We start from the raw sequence: 25,816 nt of genomic DNA, 5'->3' as shown, positions 1-25,816 counted from the left end.
CAGCATTTTTCAGAGTAGATCCCATGCTTCTTATTTGCTCCCAGGGATAAGCGGGGGCTTTGTCCCATGTCTACCTGGCTAAAGATTTCCCTCTAGGAAATTCGACCACATCTTTCAATACCCAACAACATAGCTTGATTGTTCAAGTGAAAAAGTCCATCATGCTGTCCATGGAGAACCTATGTTACAGGTAAGTAACTACATTTTCTTGTACCTGCTAGTTGCATGATATGTCCTCTCATCTCCTGTCTCCCCTCACCCAATTTCTCTGCTCTGCATACTTCATGGAAATTCAGCGGTTCCCCTCATCCAGTTCTTCTCAACGGCATGGTCCAACTCTCACAGAACCTTCAATAGGATACTACTAAATCTTCCATCCACAAAAAAATCTTCAATACAAACGGGTTTTCTACTCCATGCTTACCTTTCTAGGAATAAAAACCGGGAACGACCTCACAGAAACGACCAGAACAGAACCTAGCTACACCATCTTCCGGAAGAAGCTGAAAACCCATTTTTTCGATACATAATCTCCCTCTTTCACCGATCTCCCTATTTCTCCCTTCTACTTCCCCCTCCTCTTCTCACCCCTCCTACCTCCCCCTCCCTCTCCTTCCTTTCTTGATGTCGCCTTGAGCCTGAATAGGTATGTGTGACGCACAAATAGAAGATTAGATTTCTCTTGCAGCAGCCTACTGTATCTCCAGCGCTCTTACACCTCCACTGTATTTGGCTCTCAGTCCCCCCCCCCCCCACACACACACAACTTCTTTGTCTCTCTTATTTGCCACAGCCTGGTTCTAGCCTCTCTCAGCTCAACCCATCAGTCATAGCCCTCCACCCTATAATCTTTAGCATTTAGTAAGATACATGAGGCTTATTTTACACCATAGGTTATTTATTTGATTTTAAAAAAAAACCCCACACATAAAAATGAAAGGTAAGCTATATTTTTCAAGTAGGTGCAGAAGAGGCTGTAAAGGATTTTCATATAGCTGAGTGTAGTGATTTGCCTTGACTCTTGTGCTATTCTATAGGTTTGGTTCCTGATTAGCTGAGACTTTCCATAGGTGCCAGCAAGTGCTTAAGCACCTCCAATGCTGAGCAAACTCTTTTGCTGTGTCCATAGAGGCGTAGTTTATGTCAAGATTAACGCTGAATCCTTCTGAAATGTTGACTCGTATGGACTAGTTTGCTGCATAGCTGCTACTTTCTGCCTGCACTGTTCTATTTTAGGGGGGGGGGGGGAGGAGGAAGAGAATCTTGCTGGGCTGCTAGTAAAGCACTTGGAAGGTTAGTAAACTATATTATACCACTCATAAGCTCATAACAGATGAATTTTCTTAGACATTGCAGGCTACTCTGATGGTACAGTGAAATTAGATATCCCACTACAGGGCTGCTTCTCTAATCATGGTGCAGGACGTCCTCAGGCTCTTTGCTTTTGGCCATGACTGGGATAAAATACAGAGTCCATTTGTCTCCTTTTTCTTCTCACATTAAACATTTGTTTGTGTAGCTTCATTCTTCCAGTTTTGGGCTGGTCTGATGATGATTAGCTCCTGGAATTGAGGAAAGAGGAACATTAAAAAAAAAAACCCAGGAGGAGACAGTGTGTTATTCCATTTTCCCATGTGGAAATGTGACGTGACTGTTTCTACTCTAGTACCTGTGCACTTGGGCTTTTGGATCTCATCTGATCCAAAGATACTTCTGGCCCTGCAATCAAGCTCCCAGTTCCTTTTGGCAGTGTGCCTGAGGAATTCAGATACTGGAGTTTTAAAGGGCCAGTTCCTGGGGGAGGTTTCTAAAGTTGATCATGACACCACAAATTGAGAAACAGATTCTATGGGGATAGGGACTGGGGCTGTCAGATGTGACTGAAAAGTGAAGGGACCAGAAAATGATTCTAGTGTTAAATAAAGCTGCCATTGGCATGTCTTACATCCTAATATGGCTATGAGAAAAGGCAAGACTTCGTCAACTTTGCCTTTTAAAGAGGGTGACAAATCTTTCAGTGATATGAATTAGAAATTTCCAGCTCATCTGGTCCATACATTTGCCATATGGGAGGAAATCACAGCTACTTACCGTCTTAAAAAATTCTGAATGGCTTGGTTTAATTGATCATAATTACCTAAGAAATCAGAGTAAAACAGTGGATTAGAAGATTCTCTTCATTTCCCCACTTAGCCCCCATAAGGTGGTGTTTAGGTTCTGCAGTCCATGTCCCATGAGAGAGCCCCCCCCCCCCCACTCCAAACTGAAGCTGCCATCAATCCTGCATCCTTTCTTCAGAAAAAGGAATATTTCTGCACTTTTTCACTTCACTGCTCACAATGTGTTTGGTCCTTCAGTCCTTCTCTAATGAGAGGAGCTTTTACCCATATCACTAAGCTAAAGTTCTGAGCCTTTAATTCTGTAGTCCCCTTCTTAATCTGGCTCTACAAAATGAGGCCAGAGACACACTGTGCAGTGTAATAGTCTCATGGAGCCTTTGGTTTTCACTCTCTCCCAAACTGCCAAGAGATCAGGTTTTAAGGCTCTCCCTACCAGAAATACCAAGTTACCTGGTTCCATTCTGGAGATTTTTGGACAGTCCTGGATTTCAGACTTCTCCATCCTGGTGCATGACTTGCAGAACTGATTCTAATGGGAAGGATCAGGCACTAGGATGTCTTCAAATCTCCAGCCTGGAACTGGATAACTTGACATCTTTGCCCTACTGAATGAGAGAGATCTGCATACAGTGAGGTAAGACACATGCAAACTCCTTATGCCTGTTCAGTAAGAGGATCCTAAAATCTTGGCTTATTGATGACCCTCGAAGCTTGGATGTGAAAACCAAGATCCTAGAATGTCACATGCAGACAGAGACTTACTTTCAGGTCTTTGGACTATCAGCGGATTCCTCTGCATGGGGTTGAATGAAGAAAAAGGAGGTAAAACCTGTGAATGACAGATAATATTCACTTTTCCCATAGCTGTCACCACAGAACACTGCAAATGTCAGAACTAATGGAGCCTACTTCCTGGTTCCCATTATATCTATGCTTGGACGCATGTGTCACTTCAAAATATCCCCCTATCACGACACATAAGTAACCCCACCCCCACCCCAGAAAGCAGGCTAATACTTGAAATAGTTCTACAAATAAGAGGTCTAGGCTATATGTACTAGCGATTGGAAGGTGTTATGATGTTCCAGTTCTATAATGAAGGGGGAAGGGGAGAGGAACATTTCAATTTGTTTTCTAATAGAACTATAGTGTTTCACCTAAATTCTTATAAAAGAGAGATAAAATCTAGGTAATCATCTTTCAGGAAGTCAAGCTTGCTGATAAACTGATTGCTAATAACAGAGTGCAGTTGGGTATAGCACACTCCCCAAGCTAAGGAATAACAAAAGCAATTGTACTCTGTGATGGCCAACATGAGGTCATTTTCTATTTTTCATGGTCATCCCTTCCTGCGACCCTCCTTCCATGCAGCAATACAAGCGTTCTCTTACTTTCTGCATGGACAAGCAGGATATAATCAGCCACTTCCATATATAGACAGCACCTAACTAAGCCTTCTCTCTCAGAGCCCAAAAGAGTCTAGAAAAACTCTAGACATGTGTTTCTGCATCCTGCAATGTGCAGCCAACAACCCACCGTCTCAGTCTACATTGTTCACCCTGCGGCAAGACAAGATCAGATTTCTAGACTCTTCTGGGCTCTGGGAGAGGGTGTCCAGTTAGGCACCATCAGGATGATGTCACCCATATGTGTGATTGATTTATCCTGCTGTCTGTGTCTGTTTACAGGTAAGTAAGCCCATTTTCCTCCCAAAATCAAGTCAAGTACTGCAGGGGCTTGTGAATGAGAAAGCAAAGTAACACGCTATAAACAATTACTTCAAAGTCAACAAGATTTCTTGTCCTGCTCATCAGGGCCTCAGGCTGACAATTCAAGTCTGAGAGTGGCTTTCAGTACTGCAGAGTACTAACCTCTTGAACCTTTGCTCTGAATCTCAATGCCTGGAGTACATACCCGTTTTTGGCACTGCTCCAATTGTATGCTAAAAGTGGTCAGTTTCTGGCTTTTCTCTTCCAACTGCTGTACCAGGTTCAGTTTCTCTTCCTTCAGTTTCTGCTCATTGTCAATGGACTTCTTCGTGTCTTCATCCCACCTGGCCTGAAGGGCCTCCTGTGCCTTCTCATGCTTTTGATTCATAATAGTCTTGGTCTCCTCACATTCATTCAGCTTCTCGTTGTTCCGATCCTTCATGGTTTGCAGACGGACATTTTCTTTCAGTGTGGAGCTGATCTGGTCTCTAATATTCTTCATTTGCATTTCCATCTGATGTTGGATCTGGCCAGACAGGGGAGAGCATCTTTCTTTGATCTGTTTTTCTGTGAGCGGGCCCAAAGTATGTGAGGACAGAACCGTCTCCACAGTGCTAGTGATGGTCTGGTGGAGGTTCTGCAGCTCCTCCTTGAAGTTCCTCTCTATGGTAGTGCAGCTCTCCTGGAATTTTTCCAACTGAGTTTTCAGATCATTCTTCTCTTTGCGCAATTCAATCATCTGCAGACGATAGTTCCCTCGCTCTGAATCAGCTGTCATCGTCTTCTGCTCCAGGTCAGACATATTCTTGGCGCAATGACCTCGGAAGGTGTTGAACTCTTGCTGTAGGTCAGACTTTTTTTTCTCAATCTGAAGTTTTTCCACTGCAGATGAAGAGCAAAAATATATTAAGAAGGCTGAATTCAAGAGGGCCTGGGATAGGCATGTGGGATCTCTCAGAGAGAGAAAGAGATAATGGTTACTATGGATGGACAGACTAGATGGGCCATTTGGCCTTTATCTGCCTTCATGTTTCTATGTATGTGAATCAGTCTTTATAAGCAGTAGATACACCTTATAGTGCTTTGGCTAATTCATTTCTTGATTCAGTGAAAAAGGTTAACAAACTTAAATTATTAGGAAATTTATGGGCATGACTTAACTTGGGGTCAGGGTCTAGCACTTTGCCATTGATCATTGTTTTAGTTGTTGTGGGGTAGTGGTTTGTGAGTAATTCCTTCTACAGATACTTTTTTGACACAATGAAGCAGCATGGGAAAGCTGTTTATGATCAGCTGAAAATAATTCTTGGATTGATAAATTCATGAAATAAAGGTGAGAATAGAATTGAGAGGATCTGATGATATGGTCTCTCCTGATTAAAAACAACAACAACCAAAAAGCCATTTTCCCTGATAGTCTAGCTTTCATTTCATGTCTTATACGAGGGTCAATTCATAAATAATGCAAACTATTTTTTTAATTTACATGTTTTATTATTTTTTTTTTTCAAGTATTTCTTTACAATCCTTCAATATAGTTTCTCTCCTTTGCATTGACCGAGTCCCAACGCTCAGGAAGCTTCATTATTCCATCCAAGATCCCATTTTTGTTCAGTTGCCGAATGGCTCGGGTACCGGTGGAAAAAAGCTCTTCCAGAGATGCAAAATGATGTCCACGCATAGATTGTTTCAACTTTGGAAAAAGGTTGAAGTCTGTTGGACTCATGTCTGGACTGTAGGGAGCATGAGGTAACACCTCTCAGCTGTATTTGTGTAGTTTTTCAATGACGAGTGAAGAGCTCCATCTTCCCCCCAAAAATTTTGACAAGCTCAATCAAAAGTCAAACAAATGATGATTTTTGCTTATGTTCATGAAAGCATCATCATTACAGACAAAGTTCCATGTGGAAGAAGTGTCACAGTAGTGTATTATCATGATTTTTTGCAAAAGATGCACAAAACCCAACCTCAGTTGCTCTTGGCTGGGCCATTCATTCTTCACGACAATGCTAGCTCACACATAGGGAATGTCGTCATTGAAAAACTATGCAAATATGGCTGGGAGGTGTTACCTCATGCTCCCTACAGTCCAGACATGAGTCCACCAGACTTCGACCTTTTTCCAAAGTTGAAACGACCTATACCTATAATAGTAGTTTAAAAATTTTGAGACCATTTGTAGAATGAACTAATAGTAAGGGTGCAACATATCTGTTATCACCCATGGTTGTGTTGTGAGTCATCTTGTGGGAGAGGATTAGCTACATGCCAAGCCCATGTCATCATATTGATGTAGTCATTAACAAAACAGCAGGACTGACTGAGACTGACCATCTCTTGCTTGAGAGACTGCGCCCTGGGCTCTTGCAACCCCATTGGATTGTGCCACTTTAGCAGCTCAGCCTCCTACCACTCTGTGTGTGCTGCCTTTAATGCGATATCTCTAACTATAAAAAGACCGCTCTCCTCTTGGGATCAGTATTCAACCTGAAAGTTTATTGTAGCATCTTAATTGAATTAAAAAAAAGCCAACACAGTACAACGGGTCGGCGAAAGATTGCCTGCTTCAGGGGTCAAAAAAGTCTACAAAATAAAAAAAAAAATAAAAAGAATAGCATGTGCAGTAAAATGTGTTACTGTATATAGTCTGGAATTCTTATGCTTTCAGGCGGATTTCTTGGGACACCAGGCCGCACAGTGGTATAAATTGATGTCTGGATTCATGAATAAAAAAACCAAAGAGTGGTCTTAGAGACATTTGGAGCATTGAGATTAAGCATCAAATTTCTGCATCTCAATGGCCACGAATTTGGTCTTGGAGAATGAGATGTACAGTGTCTGCATCTATGAGGCAAACTTGGTTCTTTTTGTTGTATAGAGCATTTTGGACCCCAGTTAGATTACTCTAAGTCTAATAGATACTGGCACTGTAATCTGGAAGCAGGGACCCTAGATCATTTAATATATTTTTGTCCCTGCATCATAGCCTTTTGGAAATCAATTTGGTCTCAAGTTAATTGTTTATTAGAAAACCATGTAACTCTATCGTATGATACAATTCTATTTGGGACGTCCATGAGAATAAAAAGTCAAATTTCATCTAGTAATAATAAACTTTTATTAATAATGACAGGAGTTGCCATTCAACATATCACCAGAAATTGGAAAGATTACACCAGACTAAATTACACTTTCTGGTGGAACTCGTTATGTCACATATACAAAATGGAAAGAATAATTGCCATACAAAAAGGGAATTATAACAATTTTAAAAAGATTTGGGGGCCATTGATAACATATTGTAATGATTAGACACCTTTTTTTACACTAAAAGTATAATTATAATTTTGGGAAAGGGGTGATTTATAGCTATATTATTGGTTAAATCAATGTTTTTCAATTTATTATATGTGCGATATGTTTGCTTTATAATATTTGTGGAAAGGGTGGGTGGGAAAGGGACTTAATTTATATATTGAAGATGATACTAGAAAGAAATTCAAGTGATGTATATGATTTCATTGATGTATTATTGTACATTTGATGTAAGATGAAAAAATGAATAAAAAATTGGAAAAAAAAAAAGTGTTACTAAAAATGATCCTACAAAAGTTTTGTTAAAAAAACTAATGGCCAAATATGATACAGGATATTTTAAAATAGCTGAAACCCCATAATCAACTAAAACATAAAACAACAAATCCAGAATATAAAAACATCAAATCTATATAAGTAAACCAAATAAAAATAAGAGAGTGCCATGGATATGGTTCAATCAATGAACTGAAACAATGTCAATACATAGAATTTTGTTTCTGCAAATTGGCACTTAACTGCTCTTACTATTTATAATTTCTAAAGCACTTAAAGCCGTATGTAGTGCTGTACATGTGCATTTAATATGTACATGTAATAGATGGTCCCTGCTCATAACCACTTACAATCTAATTTAGACAGACAAACAGGACATATAGGGGTTGGGGAGTTTCTCACAGAGAAAAAATAAAAAAATTGACCTCAGGAAATCCACAGAGAAAAAAACAGGAGAAACCAAAAAACACTTTGGAATGACGATGTTCCTAAAATGGACTTTATTAAAAATGTCAAAGTTCAAAAGTACAATTGTTTCAAGCAGCGTCTTTTTCACAACTCTCCACATCAGTTTGTTCCACGTATCTACAACCATAGGACTCTCAGGGACCCCTGAAGAATTTTTGTTGAAACACGGACCATGTTGGGTCCCATGCTTAGGTCCTTTAGGCTTTTATGTCGATTATTTTATCTTTGAGTGGATTATATTATTGTACTTTTGAACTTTGACATTTTTAATAAATTCCATTTTAGGAACATCGTCACTCCACAGAGTTTCTCACAGAGATAATGGTAAGATGGGCAGAGGTATCTTATGGTGAGTGGGAATTAAGAGTTAAAAGCAGCCTTGAAAAAATAAGCTTGGATTTTAATACTGCTAAAGATGGAGCTTGACATAATGACTCAAGCAGTCTGCTCCAGGCATATGGCACAGCAAGACAGAGTCTGGAGTTGGCAGTGGGGGAGAAGGGTACGAATAGAAGGGACTGAGTTTGTGGGAGGGAGCATAGGGGGAGATAAGTGAGGAGCGATATTGAGGGACTGCTGCGCGAATGCACTTGTAGGTCAGTAAAAGGAGTTTGAACTGTATTTGGAAATGGATGGGAGCAAATGAAGTGATTTGAGGAGAGGGGTAATGTGAATATGATGGCTCTTGTGGAATGTGTCATGCAGCAGAATTTTGGACGGATTAAGAGACGAAAGATAGTTGAGCGGAAGACCTAAGGTGAAGCAAGTTGCAGTAATCTAAGCGAGAGGTGATGAGTGTGGATAGGGTTAGCATATAGTTCCAGAAAAAAGAGGATGGATTGAGACATCTGGGTTTTACTTCCATTGCTTTCAATGGAAGTAAATCCCGGATGTCTCAATCCGTCCTCCTTTTTCTGGAGCCATGTGGTAACCCTAAGTGTGGATAAGGGATTTGGTAGTGTGCTCGAAGAGCAGAGGTTGTTTTTTGTAATATTATAGAGGAAGAGGCGTTAGGCTTTAGCAGTTTGTTGGAGCTGAGTGGAGAAGGAGAGAGAGGAGTCAAAGATAGCCTCAAAGTTGTGAGCAGGTAAGACAGGGAGGATAAGACTGTTGGCCATCCTCCCTGGGGGAGGATGGGGGGAGTGGGTTTAGATGGGGGAGGGGGGACTGTTAGATGGGGGTTTAGATGGGGGACTTGTCCATCCTCCTGGGGGGGGGGATTTAGATCAGGGATCTCAAAGTCCCTCCTTGAGGACCGCAATCCAGTCGGGTTTTCAGGATTTCCCCAGTGAATATGCATGAGATCTATGTGTATGCACTGCTTTCAATGCATATTCATTGGGGAAATCCTGAAAACCCGACTGGATTGCGGCCTACAAGGAGGGACTTTGAGATCCCTGGTTTAGATGGAAAGATAAGCTTTGTCTTAGTCATATTCAGTTTTAGGTGGCAGTTAAGACATCCAGGCTGCAATGTCAGATAGGCAGGCTGAAACATGGCCCTAGATTCCTGTAGAAATATCTAGTGTGGACAGGTAGATGTGGTAGTCATTAGCATAGAGGTGATACTGAAAATCATAGGAGGAGATCAGTGCACCAAGGGAGAGGGTATAGAGGGAGAAATGGAGAGGTCCCAGGACAGAGCCTTGGGGTACATCGATTGATAATGGCATAGTAGCAGAGGAGGATCCATCATAGCATACACTGAAAGTGTGGTGGGAAAGATAGGAAGAAAATCAGGAGAGAATAGAACCCTGGAATCCCAGTGAGGACAACCTATCAAGGTGTAGGTGGTGCTCAACAATGTCAAAAGCAGCAGATAGATCGAGAAGGATGAGGCTAGAGCCTTTGGGTTTGCTTAGGAACAGGTCACTGGAGACTTTAGCCAAGGCAGTTTCTGTGGAATGCAGTGGGCAAAAGCCTGATTGAAGTGGGTCAAGAATTGAGATGAAAGGAAGTCCAGGCAGTAAAAATATGATAACACTCTTTTCAGCTACAGTGGCAAAATGACGCTCATAATTTAGGAAGTTGGTGGTTGGGCTGAGAACCTTTCTGCATCCCTTCATATATATTTGAATACTAATGACCAAATATGATACAGGATATTTCAAAACAGCTAAAAATGCCATTTGCAACCTTCAAGGTACAATTAAAGGCCTACTACTTCTTCTTAGCCTTCAGCTCTTAATTTACTTCCTTTTGACGGCTACTTTTCTCAAAAGTTGCATTGCTGGCTTTATAAAATTAGTGTGGGCAGAACTAAATTCTCTATTTCCTCCCCTACCATATTGTTCATTCCTTTCCCCAACCTTTTTTGTAATCTGCTGATTCCCTCTTTCCTTATGTTTTCAATTGTATTTAACATTTTGTTTTATTTTTTTGTATGCAACTAGAGAATGACACGGTGGATGTTACCCGCAGCTAGCCGCGGGTAACCCGCCAAAACGGTGGAGGAGGGAAAGGTGCTCACCACAGGTACGGTCAGGGACTAGGCCATCCACTGCCCCGTGAAGCTGTGAATGGCTTTGTTCCCGCAGTTAATGGATGGAACGCGCGCAGCCCCCTCCCTCCTTCATTCCTACCCACCCGAATCTATCTATCTCTTTCCCTCTCCCTTACCTTCGTGGCGCATCAGAGGAGAAGTTTTCGCCCACACACGCGTGACTGCACTTACGCTACAGCAGCTTTCAACAAGACTGAAACCTTAAAACATGCTGCGAAGGTAAGGGAGAGGGAGATGCACAGAACGCGGGAGGGAAGGGTGGATGCTGCGGGGACGGGGCAGTGAAGGGGATGGCAGGGACAGGGATGGGGCGGTGAAGGGGATGGTGGTCCGGTGACGGGACAGTGACGGAGACAGATTTTTTCCCCGTGCCATTCTCTATTTGCTACCCTATTTAATTTTTGCTTTGTTTATTTTAAATTTTACATTTTTTTATTGTAAACTGCTTAGATTTACCTTCTGGTTTTATATTTGCGGTATAATAAATAAATTGAACTTGAACTTTATGAGCTAACTGAAAAATGTTGATATATTGATCTCAGTTAGAATACAGATATTTTAGCCTCAGCTAAAATATTGCAAAAAGCACATATGGGCAGATTCCAGATAATCATTTGTACTACCTATTCTTAAATATTAAACTGAGGAACAGTAAATAGACTTACTCCCCCTTTTACAAAGCAGCGGTAGCGGCTGCCGCGCAGAAAACATTTCGACATCCATTAAATCCCTGCGGCTTTGTAGAAGGAGCCCTTAAAAAACGCGTCCAAAATAATGTCAGAAGTTTTCTTTGCTTTGTTTCATTTTTACTACACTTTCCTACTCCATCATAATGCTCAGATAGTATGTTAATATTATTTATTTTCTGATATGATATGGGGTTTTGAAGCGCTTTTTCTCTCTTTCTCTTCTTTGCACTTACACCAAGTGCCTGTTTATTTATTTTTCATTTTTCCACGTTGATGATAAATTATTTACTTAAGACTCAATGATATACAGGGCAGGACTTATTTAGGCTTTTCAATCTGGTGCTCGTCACTCATAAGTTCTCTGCCTGGGGCCTTATAAATCAATAATCAATGATTGGCTTGTACTGAAAGTCTCTTTATTATAGGTGTTGGCTCATAGAGGGGTCAGAAGTTATTGCCAATTATTTTTTGGTATAATCTTCCACTGAAACATGGTACTGTGTCAGGTCATTTTGAATTTGAATAAGATGCTACAGTAAACTTTCATGTTAAATATTGATCCCAAGAGGGGAGCTGTCTTTTTATTCCTTTGTTCTGTCTACTATGGATATAAGTAGGAACTTTGCTCTGCTTTTGTTTGTTTGTTTTTTACATGTCTCTAACTATGCCAGTTATGGCACTGACCCTTGTGTCAGAAGCAATGTCTCCAAATGGGTTATGTTTGTTCAGTGGCGTAGCAAGGGTGAGAGGCACCTCGCTCCTGCCCTCTTCTCCGCCCCACCTCCATCTGCTCCTTCCCTTTCCCCGTACCTCTTTAATGTTCCCGGTGTAAGTAGCAACCCCAACCTGCTACTCGCGACAGCATACCCTCTTCCTCTGATGTCACTTCCAAGGTGCGGGTCCAGGAAGTGAAGTCAGAGGAAGAGCCAACACTGGCGCAAGCAGCAGGTTGGAGTTGCTGCTTGTGCTGGGAATGTTAAAGTGGTATTGGGGAAGGGAAGGGGCATGTGAGCATGGTAGTGGGGGGCAGGGAAGGTGTGGGGGGAGGCATAGAGGAGGACGGGTGGTGCCCGGAACGGTGCATAGGGAGAGGAATGGCCAATAGGAAAAAGGAAGTATTGATGCCCCTGTATTAGATTCTGGTGAGACCTCATTTAGAATATTGTGTACAATTCTGGAGGTTGCACCTGCAAAAAGATAAAAACAAGATGGAGTCAGTCCAGAGGAAGGCAACTAAAATGGATGATGGTCTACGCCATATGGGGATAGACTTAAGATCTCAATATGTATACTTTGGAGGAAAGATGGGAGAGGGGAGATATGATAGAGACATTTAAATACCTATGTGGCATAAATACACATAAAGTGAGTCTCAATTGAAAGGAAACTCCAGAGTGAGAGGGCATAGAATGAGATTAAGAGGTGATGGGCTCAGGAGTAATTGGAGGAAACATTTTTTTACAGAACGGGTGGTAGATGCATAGAATAGTCTCCCAGTGGAGGTAGTGGAAATTAGGACTGTGTTTGAATTCAAGACAGCGTAAGACAGGCACGTGGAATCTCTTAGGGTGAAGAGGAGATAGTGGATGCTATGGAAGAGCAGACTGAAAGGGCCATTTGGCTTTTATCTGCCGTCATGTTTCTAGGAAGATGTATACCTTTCCCCATGTCTGCCCTGTAATGACCTTCCACCTTTTCTGCTTTAGAGTTAGTGGGAACTCATATCCCCATGAGGCAAAAGGGAGAGATGTGACTGCTTACTAGAAATATATTGTAGACATCTTGGACATACTGAAAGTAGATCCTCACAATGATTTTACATAAATAATATTTAAAGACTTCCACAAAGTGATAGAATAGGAGCTTCTCTTAGTGTTGATTAAAACTGAGCTTTTTCAGAGGACTTTGCAAAACAGCAGACAGTTCTAAATCTGGAAAGAAAAGCCCCTGCGTGACACTTGTTATCTTCATTTCTATACTTAAGAGATCACCCACAATGAAACAGGTTCTTTTCCTCAATAAATTAACTAGAGTGGCTGGGGCCCACTTTCTGGGTGGAGACTTTTAGTTAGTCCTGATTTTGGAGCCTATATCCCAATGCATGGTGTGAATTATTATTTTCCTTCTTAAATTTGAAACCAGGGCTGCAGAGACTAGAATGCCACAGGTTCCAGTATCAAGAAACCCAGGAACAACCTGGAATTTACTTCACATGGCAGCATTCCTCCCCCTTTCCTACAGATAAGCACCACTTACCATAAGCGGTGCTGTTTAAAGTGCTGAGATCTTTTCTGCACATCTTCACTTCATCAAAGGCCATTCGGCACTGCTGCAGGAGAAGTTCGGCCTGCCTCTGTCAAGACAGAACAGAAAGATGGGAAGTGAAAAAAATTCCCATCACATGGAAATAGTAAGTGCTAGGAAAGGATTTTTTTTAAAGGTGAACACAAGTTAATCTTGATAGGAAGCCTATTTTTGTAAGGTCATCAGGTAAATCCAGGTCACTAAGCTAAGCCTGTCTGGGCCAAGCTAAGCCTGTCTGGGATCTACCTTTTCTAGTCTATGGACTTAACTTCTGATTTATTTTTGAAATAAAAGTAGGATTTATATGTCTTGAGTTGACTGGCTCAGCCTGGCTATGTAACTTACAGAACCCCCAATGTAAGGAGTAATTTTATGAAAAAGATCATCTTTATTAAAGACTTTCAAAATACCTCTATTCCACATCATATAATCAGATTCTGTCCAAACAAAATTACCCATCCCCAACCAAGCAAATTGTATCTTTATTCTGAAGCTATCCTCTCTCTCCCACTCCTCCCCCCCCCACCCTTTAATTTAAAACTGAATTTGACATTGAAGTGCTGAAGTCTATTCATTGCTGCTCAAAGGAGGAAAAAGTCTGCTGCTCCATTTTGGAAGATCGTATGTATAATATACAGTATTTAACATTGTGCTTCTCATTCTCACTGATAATGAATTTAGAAAAGGTGATGATGATATTACTATTGCAATTCCAATATATTCATCATTCTCTCAATCTATGCAGTTAATTTCCACCACAATCACAACTGTAGAATTATGGATGACTAAATTTAAGTTAAAACTCAATACAGAAAAAACAAACTTATTCTATGCTACTTCTTGCAAGAAGAAAGAAACAGAGAAGAGTATAAATTTGAATGGAATTTTGAACTCGATTAATCCTACTATAAGAATTTTAGGGGTTATTTTAGATCAAAATCTCACAATGAATTCAAATATAGATGTTTTAGTAAGGAAAAGTTTCTATATGTTTTGAAAATTACAGATTATTAGACCATATTTTGATATTTCTTCCGGTAGACTGTTGGTACATTCATTAATTTTAAGTACTGTACTGTATTTTGGATTACTGCAATATAGTTATAGATGGTATAGAAATTTTTTAAATAAAAATAAATAAATAGTTTTCTTAGCGGGTTATCAGAAAACTCTTCATAGACTCCGCATCATACAAATCACGGTAGTCTGATTAATTTTCAATCTGAAAAAATCAGATCATGTCACACCTTATTACCAAAGACTACATTGGTTATGTCGAGGCCAGAGTTGTGGATCATTTTTTATTCATTAATTCACAACGCCCAAGACGTAAAGGGTTGTTTATATAACAGCTATTTTCAATGACTTCTATCTTTTCAGGCAGCTTCTTGTGATAAAGTGTTTGTAAATCTGTTGGCTCTGACTCTTACTAGAAGTTCAGGAAATTATTGAAAACCTACTTATTTAAGAAATTTTTGTAATTTCTAGGTCATTTAGTTTTATTGTCACTGTTTCAATTTTCTTTTCTAAACCACATATAACTCCTAAGGTACTGCAATATATAAATACATTTTTATGTTATGCTATATTATGAATCTACTGATTTTCTTCTCCCCCCCCCTTTTTTTTTAAATCAATGTTCTTTTCACCTGCAATAATTGATGCATTTGATTTCTCTATAGCAGGGGTGCCCACACTTTTTTGGCTTGCGAGCTACTTTTAAAATGACCAAGTGAAAATGATCTATCAACAATAAAATTTTAAAAAGCACAAAGCACACTGTACGCAGAGAAAAGGTTAATTATCATTTGTATTCGGGGGGTTTTTCACAGGTCTTAGATGACTTTAAAATATGCAATATCTCCTCAGTAACAACTATACAAAAATAGACAAATATACCCCCTCCCCTTTTACTAAACCATGATAGTGGTTTTTAGCGCAGGGAGCTGTGCTGAATGCCCCTCGCAGCTCCCGACGCTAAAAACTACTATCGCGGTTTAGTAAAAGGGGACCATAGTGCAAAATATAGACAGCAGATATAAATTCTCAAAACGGACACATTTTGATCACTAAATTGAAAATGAAATCATTTTTCCTACCTTTTTGTCTGGTGATTTCATGAGTCTCTAGTTGCACTTCCTTCTTCTGTAAATCCAATATTTCTTTCTTTCTTTCTTTCTTTTTGCCCCTCCCCTTTTCTTTATTTCTGTCTGTCTTTCTTTCTCTCTCTCCCTGCCCCCTCTTTATTTCTCTTTTTTTCTCTCTTCTCCTGTCTGTCTTTCTTTCTCTATCCTCCTGCCTGTCTTTCTGTCTCTCTCCCCCTGCCCACCTCCAAGCCACCACGCCGATTTCTCCCTTCTTCCCCGAGCCAGGCTTGGTGCATATAAGCGCCGGGCCCACAAGCCTTCACCTCCGACGTCAATTCAGATGTCGGAGAGGAAGTTCCAGGCCAGCCAGGCAGCGATTGGCTGGCCTAGAACTTCCTTTCCGACATCAGAATTGTCGTCAGAGGTGAAGTTTTGTGGGTCTGGCGCTTGTACGTGCCTGGCCTAGCTCGGGGAGGCAGGAAGAACAAGATCACAAAGGCAATGTGATTGACTCGCGTTGCCTTTGCAATCTACTGGTTGATCGCGATCGACCATTTGGGCACCCCTTCTCTATAGCATCAGTGTAAGGGGTTCGGTCTGTATTCACTGCAGTAGAATACATTGTTTTGATATCACAAATTAACATTATTCATTCCACTCAAATTCCAAGTCATCTTCTAAATTTAATAAGCATAACTCCTTATGCACTTCTAGGAAGTGACTGATCCACAAGTTGATCCAGATGGTTCCACAGGGCTTCCCAGAACTTTTGCTAGGCTAGGAAAGTCTCATTGACAATGAGGTCCTCTCCTGGTGCCCTCATTTATATCCCTTCAAATCTTGCTCACTCATTGGGTTGCGTATAGAGTCCATGCAAGGAAGGAATAATTTTATAACCACCTGCATTCTTTCACTCTGGAAATTATCTCAGAAAAAGTATCCCCACACATTAATATTTCCTATTTATGGGAATACTTTTTCCAAGAAGTAACGTGTTACATTTGAAAGTTGAAAGACATGGTGCAGGTTCAACCTGACCCTCTAGGAATAACTGCCCTTGCAGTAGGCCCGAATCTATAAAATACACCTAAAAAGTCAACTGACTAGTGCAGCGCTAATCAAGATTCTATAAAAGTTAGACACACTTTAAAGAATCACACTTAGTGCCACCTAAACATGCTTAGGCGTTGTTAGGCATCCTAACTTTACGTACACCCTATTTATGCCAGGGTTTCCTTCACCTAAATACTTGGGCACTTTTAAGGCTGCATTGACTGACTTGAGATCCAGAATTGGTCTCACCAGTCATCCAAATCTTTCATTGTCACAATGAAGTATATACAGTATAATCTTGTTATAACAGACTCACATATAACAGAATTTCACATATAACAGACAAACAATTTGGTCCCCAGAGCTGCTTTTAGAGGTAGTTTTCTTCGGCTATAACGGACATGCAGGCTCCGCCTACAAGGCGCATGGCATGCCGGTGATATAGTATCAAAATGCAGCCCAGATGAAAATGACAGAGTATTTTTCTTTCCAGTACAATATGACATAATGCTTTCGAACATCTTTTAGTGTTCTGGTTTTGCAATCATTTCGTGCCATACCAATGTTTTGCGGAGTTTTGATATTGATGTTGCTGCTATGCTTGTGCAGTGAGTGTTCATTGATTGTACGTTGTTTCAAGTTGATCTAAATAAAGCTTTAAAAAATGGAATTCTGGATATAACGGACTGTTTTGCCACGGCCCTTGAAATCCGATATAACGAGATTATACTGTAGAGCAGGGGTGTCCAACCTGATTTTGTGCCGCCCCGGTCAAGGGCGATGCAGTGTTTTCCTCTGCTGCCTTTGGGTGTTTACCATCTTGCCAGCTCCCTCCTCTGTCATGCTGCAGTGTTTGTGCATTTGTGTGGCCCCAGAAACATTTTTGTTCGGCCAATGTGGCCCAGGTGAGCCAAAAGGTTGGACGCTCCTGCTGTAGAGTATCTACTTGAGCCTGGTTTGGTCTTCAGGACTTCTATCATGTCTCGGATCTGTAGCAGCCATTTCACCATTGCTCGTACTCTGGCTGCTTTCTCTGTCTTTCTCGTTGGGGAGTCTATTAAAAAATCTCGAGGCAGTTAAAAAAAATCCAAGCTTTTACTCCTCTCGAATGATGTCCTGCACCCACTGGTCTGTACAAAACTGTTCCCAGGTATCCCAATACTCTGCTAGTCTCCCCATCTTCTCAAATGATGTTTTATGTTCTTGGATGCCTTCCTCCTATGGACTGAGCGTCAAAATGGCAGATGACATAGAGGAAGGTCCTATGGAGGAAGGCATCCAAGGACATAAAACATTATTTGAGAAGACGGGCAAGTAAGAAGTGATAAGCATTATTTACATGTGAACTGTGCTAAGTTAACTAATGAATTGACTAGCAAACATAAAAACTTTGAATAAGTGGTAGGCAAGGAGTTTTTTTTAAAGCCAGTGAGGTTGTTACCCTTTCTAGTCCTCAAGCAAGACAAGTTCTGACTTGGGATGGGAATCTGAGGCTTTTTTCTCCTTGTTAAAAGTGTATTTTCATGGTTGAAAAAAATCATAATAAGAGCATAAAAGAAGTGGAGGGGTGTATTAAATGTAAAAAGTGGGGTTCCCAAGGGGTCTGTGCTGGGACCGCTACTTTTTAACATATTTATCAATGATCTAGAGATGGGACTAACTAGTGAGATAATTTGCTGATGACACAAAGTTGTTCAAAGTTGTTAAATTGCAACAGGATTGTGAAAAATTGCACGAGGACCTTGTAAGGCTGAGCGTCAAAATGGCAGATGACATTTAATGCGAGCAAGTGCAAAGTGATGCATGTGGGAAAGAGGAAACCGAACTTGGATTAGCCTCAGTGAAGACAGGATACTGGGCTGGATGGACCATTGGTCTGACCCAGTAAGTCTATTCTTATGTTCTTAAAGCTACATAATGCTGGATTCTATATTAGGAGTCAATGCCCATGAAAAGGATCTAGGTGCCATTGTTGAGGATACATTGAAACCCTCAGCTCAATGTGTGGCGGCAGCTAAGAAAGCAAATAGAATGTTAGGAATTATCAGGAAAGGAATGGAAAACAAAGATGAAAATGTTATAATGCTCTTATATTGCTCTATGGTACAGCTGCACCTCAGATACTATGTGCAGTTCTAGTCAGCGCATCTCAAAAAAGATAAAGCGGCATTAAAAAAGGTACAGAAAAGGGTGACGAAAATGATAAAAGGGATGGGACAACTTCCCTATGAGGAAGGTTAAAGCAGCTAAGGCTCTTCAGTTTGGAGACGAGACGGCTCAGGGATGATATGATAGAGGTCTTTCAAAAAATATTAGGACTAGGGGGCATGCAATGAAGCTACTAAGTGGTAGATTTAAAACAATCGGAGAAAATATTTCTTTACACAACATGTAATTAAACTCTGGAATTCATTGCTGAAGAATGTAGTGAAATCAGTTAGCTTTGCAGGGTTTAAAAAAAAGTTTGGCTAATTTCCTAAGAGAGAAGTCCATAGGCTATTATTGAGGTGGCTTGGGGAAATCCACTGCTTATTCCTAGGATAAGCAGCATAAAATCTGTTTACTACTTGGGATCTTGCTAGGTACTTGGAACCTGGGTTGGCTACTGTTGGAAACAGGATACTGGGCTTGATGGACCTTCGGTCTGTCCCAGTATGGCAATTTTTATGTTTTTAAATCAGAAGCCATGGGTCACAGTGAGCAGACTTCCAGGGGCCAAACCCCGAGCCAATCCAAGTGTTAGGCTCCGACGCTATTAGGAATTTTATGAGCGTTGGAGCATTTACTTCGCTGGACTGCACTAAAATCTCTAGTGCCATTAAGTAAAAGGAGAGCATGGCACAGTGGTTAAAGCTACAGCCTCAGCACCCTGAGGTTGTGGGTTCAAACCCATGCTGCTCCTTGTGACCCTGGGCAAGTCACCTAATCCCCCCCCTTACCCCAGGTGCATTAGTTAGATTGTGAGCCCACTGTGACAGACAGGGAAAAATCCTCAAGCACCTGAATAAATTCATGTAAACCATTCTGAGCTCCCCTGGGAGAACTGTATAAATAAATAAATGTTTTATGTTACCTGGTCTAAATCTGAGATAAGGGATGTGGTGGGATATAAAACTCCAGCATAGTATCTAATATAATAAAACGCTAGGCTGTGCGTGCGCACTCCCATCGCGTGCGTCCGTTTTCCGTGAGATGTAGGGCAGCTCAGGTAGGGGTGCGCATGCGCGCGAATCTCTCTCTCCCGCCATGGCAAACAGTAGGAGCAGCTAAGTTTTTAAAGTCTTGAAAAGCCGTCGGCCATGAAGTATGCAGGCGGCATACTTCACAGCCGACGCCTTTTCAAACCCCCACACCACCGCCGTCGCTGAACCTTACAAAACCCTCCATCCCTGAGAGAGAAAATAAGAAAAGCCATGATTTACCAAATCCCTTAACAAGACAGAGGATGAGGTAGAGCAGTCCCATTCGGATATCCAGGCGAAAGAAGGCGATGTCGGCCGTGGCGCCTGTCGGCGGCTGTAGGCTGCGGTGGCTGCAGGCCGCGGCGGCCGAGCACGAAGCCGAGCCGAAGTTTTTTTTTTTAAACTTCAAGGACGCTGCAGTGGCTCCTCTCACGAGCCGCTCCTGCGTCGGAGAAGGCGGCGATTGTGAGAGGAGCCGCCGGGAAGTTACACTGCAGGTCCGTGCAGGATCCTCTCGCGGTATGTGGAGTGGAGTGTGAGTCTTCAAGATGACTTTCCATTCATCTATGAAGCTCAAACAGATCCTGCTGGGGCAAGAGACTGAGCGAGCCCTGCTGCTGTTAACAGATACAGATATTACCTACTCAGCAACTTTTTCCTCTTCTAATAGCCGCCGCCACCGCCATCATTCCCTGTAAGAACACACTCACGCACCAGTGCTCCCTTAATGTATTGCACCGCCGCTTTGTATTTATAAGTTCAAAGATGCGGTGGAGGCTCCTCTCTTAATGTATTGCATGCACCAATTGTATTTATAAGTTCAAAGATGCGGCGGAGGCTCCTCTCACGATCCCCGCAGGCGGGGATCGTGAGAGGAGCCGCTGTGGCAACTACAAACTTACTAATAATTATGCAAAGCTTTTCCTGTTTTAACTTCTGCCTTGCTCCTTGATCCTTTAATGCTTTTACAAACTGTTGTGTTCATTTCAACACTCTTAAGTCTGAACATATATTCTAGCACCCGTTAATCTAACGGGCTTAAACACTAGTGGTATAATATAATAAATAGATTTGTAACTGGATTTCAGCCTTACAGATTTATCAAAAGGGAGTGCAGCACTGGATATTGGTATGGATCACAGTCTTCAGTGCGTCTTCACTTATTTAAAGACCACTTTCTGTGTTCTAAAGCCAAGGCCAGATTTCTTTATTACTGGAAGCCGCTTTCTGCAGTGGCGAAGGACATTAATCAGACCTGTATTGGTGCTAGTTGCTTTGTCTTTTGACTAAAACCCACGTCTTTTGGCTGTTAATAAAGATAAAACTAGGCGTATCACTAAAAGGCATTTCCTAGAAAAGAGGAGTTATGTGCACCTTTTCCTCTTTGTGAGACTGCTTATTTTCCTTAAGAGGCCTGCTGGAGAACACATCCATCAATCTTGCACTGTATCTAATTTTCTCCGATAGCCGTGCTCTAAAACTTTATTTGCATTGCTTCTCTGGGCCATTTAATGATTGATTTTATTTCCTTAGGGTCTGCTTTCCTTAACTACCAAACAAAATTGCTCTTTAGGAATCCTGATTGAAGATCTGCATTTAAATGCATTTCTCTTTCTGCCTGTTTCTCTAAGATGCTTAAGCGGTACATGCATTAACTGTGCATCCGAGCACATAAGAATTGCCTTACTGGGTCAGACCAATGGTCCATCAAGTCCAGTAGCCCATTCTCACGGTGGCCAATCTAGGTCACTAGTACCTGGCCAAAACCCAAAGAGTAGCAACATTCCATGCTACCAATCCAGGGCAAGCAGTGGCTTCCCCCATGTCTTTCTCAATAACAGACTATGGACTTTTCCTCCAGGAACTTGTCTAAACCTTTCTTAAAACCAGCTACGCTATCCTCTCTTACCACAACCTTTGGCAATGCATTCCAGAGCTTAACTATTCTCTGACTGAAAAAATATTTCCTCCTATTTGTTTTAAAAGTATTTCCCTGTAACTTCATTGAGTGTCCCCTTGTCTTTGTAATTTTTGACGGAGTGAAAAATCGATCCACTCAGGATTTTGTAGACTTCAATCATATCTCCCCTCAGCCGTCTGTATCAGCATAGACGTTTTCACACCCTGTGTAATGTACCTGTATTATCTCTCAACAGTGGAGAAAAGGGGGCCTTCTGGGAGCAGAGGGGGAAGGAGGCCAATGAGGATGGTGAATATACTTATTTGCCCTTATGCCTTTGGCCTTTTTGTGCTAATTCATATTACTATTGCTATTCCAACAGACAAAATAGTTGAGTCCCTGTGCATCAAACAATTAAAGTATAACTAAAGTTACAGTAAAAAAATAAATAAATCAGGCAATAATTTGTTTTGTACTGCATAATCACCACAGAAAAGAAAAATCCGTTTGTTGTTCTGTCAGTACCAGCTTTTAGGCAAAAAAGCCATGTGCTCCTCTTTGGAACCCTGTATTTGCCTCTTCCATTAATGATCCTGATGGCTTTTTTTTTAAAGAGAACTACAAGACTTCACTAAGAACTGTTACCATAAACAAATTGAGGGAGAGGTAGTCCTTCACAGCACTACAGTCAGATAAGGGTTGATTAAAAGTATGGAGAAGGTCACACAGTTATTATAAGAATATAAAATTGAAAAAAAATTGGACCATTGAAGAATTAGACTGTGCTATGAGTATGGGGGGGCTGCTGAAAAGTTCTCAGCTCAGCCAAGAAGAGGATGGTGCGGATCCTTGAAACTTACAAGTTATTCCATACTTTTCCTTTAATTTCATATCATTTTAAGCAATTGCTGATGTTACACTGTCCCGGTAGAGCACTGCATTCAAAAAAAGCCATGTTACTTGAAACCTCGACTAAAGTGCGATATGCTGAGACTACAGCAGCTGATTTTTGCGTGGCAGGTGTTAAAATGTGGAGCACATTGATGGGAGCAATTACACCTATGTGTTGACAGATCAAAATTTAAAAAAAACTATTGAAAACGCAGCTATTTGAACATAAGAATTGCCGCTGCTGGGTTAGATCAGTGGTCCATCGTGCCCAGCAGTCCGCTCACGCGGTGGCCCTCTGGTTAAAGACCAGCGCCCTAACTGAGACTAGCCCTACCAGCGTACGTTCTTGTTCAGCAGGAACTTGTCGAACTTTGGCTTGAATCCCTAGAGGGTGTTTTCCCCTATGACAGACTCTGGAAGAGCGTTCCAGTTTTCTACCACTCTCTAGGTAAAGAAGAATTTTCTTACGTTCGTACAGAATCTATCCCCTTTCAATTTTAGAGAGTGCCCTCTTGTTCTCCCTACCTTGGACAGAGTGAACAACCTGTCCTTATCTACTAAGTCTATTCCCTTCAGTATCTTGAATGTTTCAATCATGTCCTCTCTTAATCTCCTCTTTTCAAGGGGTAAGAGGTCCAGTTTCTCTAATCTTTCACTGTACGGCAACTCCTCCAGCCCCTTAACCATTTTAGTCGCTCTTCTCTGGACCTTTCATATAAGGAAAGATTTCTATTTGTACAGATGGAAGTGGGCAAGAAATGTCCTGAAGACATGGCTTTTTGTAATGTTGATTTTATGTTATATATATTTTATATGGAAACCGTTTAAATATAGATGGTATATAAATTTTAAAAATAAATAAATTCTTTTCTTGGTTGGGCTGAGAACTTTTCGGTGGCCGCTCATACTGATAAAGTGAGGTATGGTTGATGTGGAATGTTTGCCAGTGTTTCAGTAGTCATCGGCGGAGGTATTAACTATAAACAACAAGGCACATGGTATTCTTTTATACCTATGAGAGCATCCCTTTTCAGTAATTAAGAACATAAGAATTGCCGCTGCTGGGTCAGACCCGGGGTCCATTGTGCCGCAGCAGTCCGCACACGCGGTGGCCCTCTGGTCAAAGACCAGCGCCCTAACTGGTCAAAGACCAGCACCCTAAGCCACATTCCTACAATCAATATTTTCTTGTCCTCGGATTATTGATCTTAAAGTATACCAAATCACAGCAAAATCAAAATGGAAAGAAAATTGTACCAGTTTTGATTTCCCAACGTTTCAATGCTAACGTCTTTCTCACGGACCTCTCGTATTTCTATAAGAGTCTCATACACTATGTCTTGCAAGCATCCGATCAGCTGATGTTTTACTTACTACCTGTGCAAAGAGTCACCTGATAGACCATCAAAAGAAAGAAAAGAAATGGGAAGGGGGGAGGGGAAAGAAAGCCAAGAAAAGACTCACTATATTCAGGCGACAGTGCTGGAAGCTGCCATTGAAGTACTCCAGCTGTGTTTTGGTGGTGTGGTACAGAGCACTGTACTGATTCCTCTCCCCAGTCATGTTCTTCAACTGCCCAGACAGATTGTCCTTCTGGGTTTTCAGCTGGAGGGTGGTGGCATGGCACTCGCCGATCCTCTTCTCCATTAGCTGTAGCCGTGACTCGGTGGCACCGTGAGCGTTTCCATACACCATGAAGAGCACCAAGCCCAGGATGATCAGAAACTGAATGAGCGAGGTAAAGACAAAGAAATATTTCAGGTAAAAGCCACAGCCTTTCTGACTGGAGTTTAGCATTTCTTTTGACTCCAGCCCAAACTTTGCCATGGTGTAGCTATTCTTATCCATTATGAGGTGGATATATGTGTGCACTGAGACGATGGGGACGTGTAAGACTATGCAGCTGCTTATCACTGACTGCAGTGGGTAATATATAGGGTGGGGTCAACAGGGACCAACAAAATTTATTCCTTGTATTGGAGTGTTTATATTACTCTCTTCAATCCTTCCCCTCTCCTGGCTCCATCCTGGAAATCAGGATGCCACGGTTTCCTTCAGGTCATCATAACAAAATCGCTGGAGTGAGGGCTATTGTTAAACCATTAATGGACAGGACACATTTTCATCACTTTGTGCCAAACCTGTTTGTTCTGCTTGTTGTCAGACCTTTTCCCTTTCTGGTGGCAGCTTCTATGACTAAAAGACTTGACATTAGTAATCAGAATCCATGAAAAGAGAGAGGAACCAAAACCTATTTGCAGGGAAAAATAGTTCTGAAATCAGTAGTTAGGTGAAAATCTTTCAGTTGCCTGCATGGTTAGGAAGGGAAAGGGGATATGACTTAAGAGCATAAGAACATAAGAATTTGCCTCCGCTGGGTCAGACCAGAGGTCCATCCCGTCCAGCAGTCCGCTCCCGCGGCGGCCCTCCAGGCCCATCACCTGTGCAATGGTCCCTGACTATTCCTATAACCTACCTCAACTCCTATCTGTACCCCTCAATCCTCTTATCCTCTAGGAACCTATCCAAACCTTCTTTGAAGCCCTTGTATACTGTGTTTTCTGTATATGATTACAAAGTGGTTTACATATTTTAGACAGGAACTTATTTTGTACCTGGGGCAATGAAGTTTTAAGTGGCTTGACCAGAGTCACAAGGAACTGAACTCACAACCTCAGGGTGCTGAGGTAACTGATTTAACTAGGCCACACCTCCACTGCCTCAGAAGAATCTCTTCATAGCAGCTAATTAATCTTACTAAATAAAATGAAGTCTTTGGAGGTTAAGGTGCAGTTGGAAGTGAATGATGTGGTTAGGTGATGGATGCAATTGACAGCTTAGGGGAGGTCACTGATGTTTCTTGAGGTGAAGGACTGGGTTGGGGAAGGAAGCCCCTGTACCTGAATGGTATGGTTGGGAGGAAGATGCCATTGAAGTCTCTGGAGGTGAGTGATGTGTGATACCATTGAAATGGCTGAAGGTGATTGACATCTATGAAGGTGAATGACATAGGGTCATCTTTTGGTGAAATGGTGGCTTTCCTAGTTGTGAATTTTTGAGATTTTTCTAGCATCAGCTGAATCTCAGTCAGATTTATGAATGCTTTATAGCTAACAGAGAGGTATCTTGCATTTTATTGTCTGTCTATCTCTGTCTTTGTGACAACCCTAATGCCTCGCCTAGCCTACTATGCAGTCTGCTTGGCTGAGAAGAGGCAGACACTTCTTATCCTTCATCTTTTGCAGTTACACAGGAACTGGAGGAACCACAAGAGGCAGGAACATCAGAGAAAGAGAGGCTGTCTGCTATTTCCTGTCCTC

General features: G+C 41.5%; 1 protein-coding gene across 1 annotated transcript; it reads right to left on the bottom strand.

Moving 5' to 3' along the window:
* Positions 1–1,230: 1,230 nt before the first annotated feature.
* PLVAP (plasmalemma vesicle associated protein) lies at positions 1,231–24,415 on the bottom strand. The gene is made up of 6 exons (XM_033957226.1): positions 23,961–24,415; positions 13,336–13,432; positions 4,035–4,711; positions 2,883–2,949; positions 2,092–2,137; positions 1,231–1,562 (listed from the first exon to the last, which is right to left on the bottom strand). The coding sequence occupies exons 1-6, from the start codon at positions 24,342–24,344 to the stop codon at positions 1,556–1,558; spliced, it is 1,278 nt and encodes a 425-aa protein (XP_033813117.1). The 5' UTR covers positions 24,345–24,415; the 3' UTR covers positions 1,231–1,555.
* Between the last annotated feature and the right edge of the window lie 1,401 nt (positions 24,416–25,816).

This window comes from Geotrypetes seraphini, chromosome 8 (assembly GCF_902459505.1).
Source record: "Geotrypetes seraphini chromosome 8, aGeoSer1.1, whole genome shotgun sequence".
NCBI lineage: Eukaryota > Metazoa > Chordata > Amphibia > Gymnophiona > Dermophiidae > Geotrypetes > Geotrypetes seraphini.
The sequence above is the reverse complement of the archived record's forward strand: the minus strand, read 5'-3'. Positions and strand labels throughout refer to the sequence as shown.

Bases quoted from the DNA above. Each gene is read 5' to 3' on its own strand.
- PLVAP (XM_033957226.1), bottom strand. From the start codon at position 24,344: ATGGATAAGAATAGCTACACCATGGCAAAGTTTGGGCTGGAGTCAAAA. The intron at 4,712-13,335 runs GTAAGTGGTGCT...CTTCATCTGCAG, and splicing joins TTTAAACAGCACCGCTTATG to TGGAAAAACTTCAGATTGAG. The intron at 2,138-2,882 runs GTAAGTCTCTGT...CTGATTTCTTAG, and splicing joins GATAGTCCAAAGACCTGAAA to GTAATTATGATCAATTAAAC.